Raw genomic sequence first — 8,774 nt, 5'->3', positions numbered from 1 at the left:
AACTATGATCAAATGCTCTGCAGGCCACATCATTTGATTGTCCTTTACCCCCTTTAACAATAAACAGCAGATACCATAACTTTATCCGATACACATCTAAAATATCGACAAAAAACAAGAAACAAATACTAAGTTAGTATACATTCTATTTACAATACACACATTTGATTTGCCAATAAATACTATAAAGCATAATCGAACATGTAGATGTAGGTGTTCCATGTGTAGTTTTTACATGGAATTATTCACATACCAGCAGAGGGGGACATACTTTTACAATACTACCTAGCACAGCTTTAATGATGAAGGGGACATATTTGTACAATACTACCTAGCACAGCTTTAAGGATGAAGGAAAAGTGTCTGGCACATGTGAGCAGAGCAAAGCCTATATCTCAGAGGCTAGAGGATACTGACCTTTGCTGTGCAGTGCAGTTTTTACAGAAAGCCTGACATTTTCACACCAGGCTTTGCAGGAAGCAGTGGTAGAACTCCTTGCTCCTGGCTAAACCCGCTGGCCTGACTGTTGTTGCTCTAATCTACCCGAAGCAAGATCTTAAAGCTGCTTGTAGCTGGCAGTTGTTGCTGGAGGTCTTGTAGCTGCTGCTGCAAAACATTCCTCCACTTTTAGCCTTTCACCTTTGTACCAATCATTGCACAGGTTGCCTATAAAATTACTCACCACACAGACAATAGAACAGAATTTAGATAACATGATAGACAATGTATAAACTTAAATACAAAAATGAATCTGTACACTCTCAAAAGGAAGGTCATATTCTTGATGCCCTCATTTTTTTCGAAAGAATGTTTAGGTATTGAACACCTTTTTTAATTTTTTTTTATTCAATATGGCGGTGGTTACGAAATGATGCCTGTGTGTAGCCTTTGGAATTTGTAACCCCTGCATTGTTTCCAGGAATGACTGGGCTCACCAATTGACACCTCCGGGGAAAGAACAGGGGATTGGGTCCTTACACCGTGGAGGGGGTCCTTATGAACCTGCCTCCCAACCAATGGAAAATCCATACCTTTTTTCAAAACCATATTTTCTATTCTTATAAATAGAGTTGTTCAGTTTCTAGATTTGGGCTGTTAGGTGGCAGCAGGAAACAGAGTGTGGGTGGCAGAACTCATGAGAAGCAGTGGAATGGGTCTGTGCTCACGGCAGCTTACGACACTGAACACAGAACTGCAATTTCTCCGCAGATGACCGAACAACAACAAAAAATTTTGTTTAACTTGCATTGAGTTCTGAGAAGTCTTGAAGCAAGTTTGTCTCACGTGGAAATCCAGGCAACTCATTCCAAGCAATCCAACAGCACCAACAGGCGCGACTGATTAGACCCTTTAATAGCATTTAATTACCACAGAGCCTTGTTTTCATGAAAAATGTTATTGGTATTTATATGCTAAATGATTAACTCTTGCTAAGTAACCACCATTTACAACAATGAGCATCATCTGCTCCCAGTGAACTATTTCAATTTTCTAAGTAGTTAATACTGTGCTATCAATTAGAGGTTGAATATGTACAAGAAAAACATGCTGAAAAAAACTGGATAATATCACTACTGTGTGCATGTGATCTAGACACAGCTGTTATTCTTTTACAGGTGTCCATTAATGGCGATATATAGACCACTAAATGTAGAATTTAGATGCATTGCCCAGTGCTTGAGCTGCAGTCTCTCGCAGCGCAAGACTAAACCTTTGAACCCCTAGTCATACTAATTTTAACCGAGAACAGAGAAATGAGAACGAGCCCTTTCCAGAGGCTGTTGGCAGAGGACAGGAAATGTAATAATAGGTTCACAGAGGCTCCAAAAGCCCCTTTCCCACCCTTTCAAACATTAGTCCGTTAACTACAAGCACAGGGCCCATTATGAACCCATCCTTCATCTCCCGAAAATCCCCAAACTCAGAATGTAAACAAAGCTGTTGCCCGGGCAAAAAAACTAACAAACAAACAAAACAAAACAAACAAAACTCTGGGTGCTGAAAAGCCACAGCCCTCAGCCAATGAATGAAGTTCACTCATGCTTGATGATATTGTCATGAAGTTCAACTGTTAGAGGATCAATCTAATTAAACCATCCCTTGACATACACCCTACACACACACACACACACACACACACACAGATACATACACTAGAGACTGATTCAAAGTTATTTTATTAAAATAAAACACTTCATATAGTTATTTTCTACAAGGACAGAGGAAGTTTTCTCCTTGTCTTCCACAAAATTCCTCAGGAGACCATTTCGGATATGGGTGATGATTGGGAAGAAATTGAAAAATCACAGTGACAATAAGCAAGGAAGAAATGTCTTTTTTAGAAAACAGGTCTTAAAAGACATGGTTCATTCTTCCATTAAACAGATCTGCATAACTTTTCTCTGAATCAAAATGAGGAATTTAGCATGACAGACAATCCATCAAAAACTCCCAAATGACAAACACGAATAGATGCTGGGGATTAAAACTAATCTTGGCATGTCAAAGAAACTACAGGGAAGCTTCAGGAGGGTAAGTATTTCTATTACACACATACACACTCTGGTCTTTGACATACCTGGAAGAAACACATGCCTCCAAACTACAGACACTCATCCAACTAAACTTTGTTTAACAACAAGCCTGGACAGGCCGGACTGCTCCGAAAATAGTCCGTTTGCAACAGTTTAGTTTGAGACCATTTAAGACACATGGAGACAGAGAAGAGAGTCTCTCTCGCTCTCTCTGTGGTCTCCGAGTCTAGTTACGGTCGGTCATTATTACACTTAGGGGTGATCTCTGCAGCCTAATACACTGTTAGTTCTTTTTCATTTTCTATTGCTTTTACACATCACAGGTTCCGCAGGAACATGCAGGAATGCTAAATATCCACCAGGGGGCACCATGAACAAGAGTCATTTTGCAGTGGTAAACATCATTGAGGGACAGCAATGCACAACCCTCAATTAAAGGAGAAGTCTTGGATGCCAAGACAGGGAAATCCCACATGTAAAATTTACGCCAACATACTGACAAAGTCAACCGTCCATCTATGCATGATAAGGCTTTCGAGAAAAATCAAACAAACAAACAAACAAACAAACAAACAGCCCCCCCCCCCCCCCCCGAAAAACAAAACCCAGACGACTACAATACCACATCCCATGACTGCATAAATAACACAAACTGGACAAGTTATGCACGAACTTCAGTGTTCACACACACAGGACTGAAAATGAGACGACGAGAGAAAGATGTGGAAACGAGAGCGGAATCGCCCTGTGCCGTGCTGTGCTGTGCTCTGGCATCTGCAACATATTTTAAGGAGAGGAATGAGATTATGCGTTGCGATGACAGTGCAGTTTAGTCCAAATGGTGAGGAGGGCTGTGCGCCACAGCAGACGGCTAGCGGACAGCCCTCTGTGTAGATTAAGGCTCTCACTGATCATGTTCATATCTTATCTGATCAAGACAACTGCATCAGCTGCTTCATCTCTCCTCTGTTTAAATAAATACAGACAATGTTTTATTTTTTCTATGTGTGCACGTCCACACGTGCTTCGCGTGTAAACGGAAATTCCCAAATATGATTCTACCTAAGTGGCGTCGGCTGAGACGGGTCATCATCTGAGTTTGGGGAAGATTCTTATGAACAGAATCATACTGATGAAGGTGAAAGACACGAGGACCAGCATGAGCCACAGGAACCAGTTGACGGACTTCTTGGCGTGCTGCTCCAGACGGTCCGACTCGGTCTTCAGCTTCTCGAAGTTGTTGTCGGCCTGCCGCATAGACTGGCTCAGAGTCTGAAAGAGACACAGAGTCCGCGGTCACTGCTCCATACGGTTAACACAATGACTCGGTGCTTAGGACATAGGACTGAGCATTTCCAATCCACCTTGGCAAAGAAGATACTTTAATTCAATCAGTGGACTACTGGAAACAGATACCAAAACTTCAAAAATGTTCCTTAGTGCACTAAACTCTCTCAAAACGGTTACTGTGTGTAGGACTAAGGAGCAACAGTAATTGGTCAAACTGTTTTTGAAACAGTAACACAAATAAAATGTAAATCTCAGTTTGTGTTCTTCAGTACAATCAGAGTCCTATTTCATTTAGGTTAGAATAACCATAATGGTATCCTGCCTACTACATTCTATTCACTATCAATTCATTGAAATGAATGACCTACACTCTTGCCGATTTCTGTTTCATGTCACATCATGTAAAATGAGAAGCAATTATTTTTGTATCGGCAGCTGCACCATTGTATGTCTGCCTGGCAATCAATTTAGGATAAGATAAATACTGTAGCAATACTGCCATCTTCTGACCCAGTGGAATAGCTTCACTGCCTCAAGATCTCCTAGTTCGGAGTTTCTTACTATGGTCAAGACATTTCCGTGACGTTTCTATTACATCTAACTAAATAATGCAAGTTTTCCTTGAAAACAGATATTTGTTAAATACTTCAGAAATACTGTCAAAATCTTAAAAAGGTTTAATGTCTCTATCTGACATTACATAGGGATCTCATGTGATGGTGCCTACATCACCCTGAACAGTTCCATGTTAGATTGCCCTGCCTGTACTCTTATCTGACTATCTGTCTTGGCTTTATGATGGTCTGTGCTGCTAGTCCGCTCTTTGTGAGGTACATAGGCAAGCAGAATCCTTCAATGGAGTTCAGGCCTAGTTTAAAGGCGCTCACCTGATTGTCTTGCTTTATTATGTTCTGCTGTGCCAACGTGTTGTTCTTCAGGTTGCGGGCGAGATTCAGCATTTCCTCGGCCAGCTTCTCCTGCAGGTTGTGATGTTGCTGGAGGATGGAGTCCAGCTCAGCAGCGGACTGCCTCTCATCCAAAGGCAATGCTCTGAGGAGAGGAGAGGCAATCATGACAGGTGCACCAAAACGCCTCAAAAACTCTGAGGTGCTACTTTATCTCAATGGATATGGCAAGCCACTAAGAAAATTGAGGTAATTCAGTTCACAGTCAGTGCCACATACACAGTGGAAATTAACTATATGCATACAATGTGGTAGAATTCCCTATGGTGAAGATCCTCTGAATAAGTGTGGGTTTTTATACAATATAATGTTGAAATACAAGATCTTGATGCAAATAGCAATGCAATAGGTCCCCTATTAATTCCTCTGTCACATAAGAACCTTGTGACGATGCAGCTCTGAAAACATGCAAAACATTTACCTTCTTTGTCGCAGATCTGACTCAGAGGGATCTGTACAGAAAATGATGAAGAATAACTGTTACAATCATCCTTTTACCCAATAACCAGGTTTACAACCGAGAGAAGAAAATGAAAGATGTTTACCTGCGCCTGAGGATCCCTGTGGATTAACAAAACAAAAGAAGACAAAAGAGAGCAAAAGCATGTCAGCATTCTAAAATCACAATCGAATGGAATTCCAACAGGTTTTACTTTCTTGTTAATGAATTTCTCTACTTCACAGATTTACAGAAGCCTTAAACTGCCATCTATTTACATTTCAATTTTGACCCTGTTTTCACGATAATTACATAACTAATTCAATTTTTGTGGAAAGTTATCATTGTTTTCCCATGATAACACATTAAATGGGCCATGTGTTGTGTGCCGTATACGGTATGTCATTCCCGTACGTTATTCAGGGTAGACTGAGGAGTAGTAATAGGGACCAGTGCATTTCGCAATGCTCGATGGCTCCTGAAATAGCTTGCCTATGAATATCCACATCCACAGAAATGCTGAGGTATCAAAACCTATTTGCAAGGCTTCAGGTTGACCCAGTCAAACACCAGCCACGAGCATGCTTTTACTTTTAGGATGAAAACAAAAGATACCTCAATAAAGGTTTGTTTTATTCCAGTTATATCACACATTGATCAGAAACCCCGTCTCCCAAGGCCTTGTTGACAAGTTGTCCACCACAACATACGCTTGTACTGCCCTGCCGGTAGAGCTACCTAGCTATCGTTTTCCCCGAGATTTAATTAATTATGTCATAATTTCTGCAAAACCAAGTTTTGTTACCTAAAGATAATGTCATAAGATCAAGATCTCGATAAAACGGGGGTCTAGAATAAATGTAAATGACATAATAGAGCTTGCATACAGATTGAATATCGAAAGCACCCTCTTTTCCTTTTTTTTTTTTTTTGTCAAGGGCTATGGTAGTTGGACCAGATTCTGGTAAAACAACACTACTATATATGTGGAGTCAAGAGTGTGATAGCACAGGACAGGAGGTAGAAGGTGGGAGAAAAAGGAAGAGGAATGCCATGTTATAGACATAAGACATATAGACAAGATATTCTGTTGCTTTACCAGAATCTGATATACATTTGGCATCATGCATATATCAGTATTACAGCCAGGTCTGCTGTAATGGTGCCTTCATTTCAGGTGCAGCTCACCTTCCCCATCAGCTCATTGCGCATCTCTCCTGTGCATCGGGCCTTGGTCTGCATGTGAACGGTCTTGCTGGCAGGCATTCTCTCATTAGCAATAGTAGGTGTTCTTCCCGGGGCCAGGAACTGGTTAGCCAATGCCTTTTCAGCAGAGGATGACTACAAAAAAAAAAGAAAGAAAATCCACTAACTTAACTTGAGTACTGTATTCAATATTTTGATCATTATCTTATGATTTGGAGTTTACAGTTTTGTTCATGCCACGTGCAGTTTCAGTGGTTTCTCAAGTATCAGAATCGGAATCAGGTTTTATTGGCCAAGTAAATTTGCACAAACAAGGAATTTGACTTGGTAAAGTGACTCTCAGTGTGCTTACACGAAATATACATTACAACACAATACAATACAAAACAAACAGTGCAACAGTGCAATGGTCTAAGAAGTTTAAGAAAGTATGTACAAGGCGGGATGGCTATATACAGTAGCTGTGACTATGCTGTTTTAGAAACAGACCTACAATATGTAACAATTATGGTACTTTTTAATATTTTTCATACATTCTCTGACAATTGCTCACACTTTCATGGCATACATATTTTATAAAATGTGTACAACTCACCAGTTTCTCGGCTTCCAACAGCCCTTTCAGGAAGTCTACCTTTCGAGTGTAATCTGTCAAGACTTCAGGCGTTGGTTTGCTGAAAGTGACAAGAAACAATATTTCTGCAACTTTTGGTTCCCTTTTACATATGTTGTAATGATTATTTAGGTACAAAAGCATTAAGAAGAACCAACGAACCTTGGACTCTTCCTGAGGGCCACCAACATTTCCTCTAGCGCACCAACATACTGAAAGAGAACGAATTGAGATGTATTGCAGCATTCTATTTCTGGAAACATGACTAGCAATGTTTGTTCGCATTTACAGACATATACAAGCCTCTTAACGGCATTGAGACACTGTAAAACGCTTACGTGATTAAAACGAAAACGCCTTATACAGTTTAATATGGAGACAAAACAGCACGGGTTCTGGGAGCGTGATCCACTGCTCAACATTTCCAAACCATGAAAGCAACGCATTATCCATCTAATACCTACTAGTTTAAATTAAAGAAAAACACTTGGTGTTTAGACTGGCTATTAGACGACTTTAGGATAGTTTGTCACACGAAATAGCTAATTAGAGGTGGAATGTGGACATCTTCCACCTTGCCTAGTAAATAGCAGATTAAGCTAGTCTATCTTTCAATAGCAGTAAGACTAGGCTAACGTGAGTGGTGTTAGGTAACCAGACAATCCACGGGTAAAATGTGACCACAAAGTAGGGTGAAAAGAAATACTCTACATCTAGGCTTATGCAAATATTCCAACGGTTTTGATTCAAGTATGATCGCTCTCACAGATGGGAAAGAAGAGAAATGTCAAAGACAATGCTGTAAACATAGATACATGCCTTGTGTTACTTATGTCAATTAGGCTACATCCCTAGACAACATTACGACTTAAAGTATGTGGCTTGCAGGTAAGTATAAACAGAACAATTATCAGGAACACAAGCTTCACCCGGCTGTCAGATTCAGATGCTGACGACGTGGCTCAAGCTCGCTACGTTCGCTAGTTAGCCGAGATAGCATGGGGTAGATAGCTGATGAGGTTAGCTATGACTTTTACACTGAATATAAAAAACGTCATAATATGACAACAAAAATAGGCACAAGTAGATACACTGCATAATGATTTAAGCTTACCTTCTCTAGTCTCCATTCCGTTTCCACACGCTTTTCTGAAGCGATAGATTCGCACCGCGACATTAACCTAATAAAATTGATTTCAAGCCTAGACGCCGCCATGTTTGAACCTGCAGAGTGTCGCAAAGATTTTACGCAAGAACCACGTACGATTTTGAGGGGGTTGGGCAAAGACTTTTGCTGTCTGTGGACACGGGGCTTTTGAGGGTGTTGAACGGACTAAAGGAGACTGAATTAATAAGATGGGACCTAAACTCATTTCAAACTGTTTCCGGCAGAGGAATAATAACCATGACGCTTACTATCGTATATACTACTACATAAATAAAGTATACTACAAATTGTCAGCCATATGCTACAAAGCATACCACAATCAACAACATGGCCAGGTGTAAGGTGTAAGTCTAAAACATTCAGCGCAAAGTCTCAACATTTTTAGGGCATTCCCAAAATGTAGTATACACTTTCACCTTGTCAGACTTTCAACTAAGTTTAGGGAAATTACATTACCTTGCTTTATCCATCTACGCAAACACCACTGGCACAAAACAAAATGTTTTCCAAATAGGCCTACAAACAGAATCCAATTAATCAACAGACTTGTTTTCTTGTT

The 8,774-nt window shown here is 40.3% G+C and overlaps 1 protein-coding gene across 1 annotated transcript; it reads right to left on the bottom strand.

Moving 5' to 3' along the window:
• Window positions 1-2,160: 2,160 nt before the first annotated feature.
• use1 (unconventional SNARE in the ER 1 homolog (S. cerevisiae)) lies at window positions 2,161-8,339 on the bottom strand. The gene is made up of 8 exons (XM_012828299.3): window positions 8,162-8,339; window positions 7,210-7,259; window positions 7,030-7,108; window positions 6,417-6,569; window positions 5,335-5,350; window positions 5,211-5,241; window positions 4,712-4,874; window positions 2,161-3,806 (listed from the first exon to the last, which is right to left on the bottom strand). Exons 1-8 carry the CDS (start codon window positions 8,261-8,263, stop codon window positions 3,624-3,626), a joined length of 777 nt encoding a protein of 258 aa, XP_012683753.1. The 5' UTR covers window positions 8,264-8,339; the 3' UTR covers window positions 2,161-3,623.
• Between the last annotated feature and the right edge of the window lie 435 nt (window positions 8,340-8,774).

The sequence above is a fragment of the Clupea harengus genome, chromosome 10 (assembly GCF_900700415.2).
Source record: "Clupea harengus chromosome 10, Ch_v2.0.2, whole genome shotgun sequence".
Lineage (NCBI taxonomy): Eukaryota > Metazoa > Chordata > Actinopteri > Clupeiformes > Clupeidae > Clupea > Clupea harengus.
This window is presented reverse-complemented; position numbering and strand designations above follow the sequence as displayed.

Excerpts from the sequence above, each read along its gene's own strand:
- use1 (XM_012828299.3), bottom strand. The coding sequence starts at position 8,263 with ATGGCGGCGTCTAGGCTTGAAATCAATTTTATTAGGTTAATGTCGCGG. Across the intron at positions 6,570-7,029 it reads TGTTGGAAGCCGAGAAACTG|TCATCCTCTGCTGAAAAGGC; the intron begins GTGAGTTGTACA and ends TTTTTTTTGTAG. Across the intron at positions 4,875-5,210 it reads TCAGATCTGCGACAAAGAAG|AGCATTGCCTTTGGATGAGA; the intron begins GTAAATGTTTTG and ends TCCTCTCCTCAG.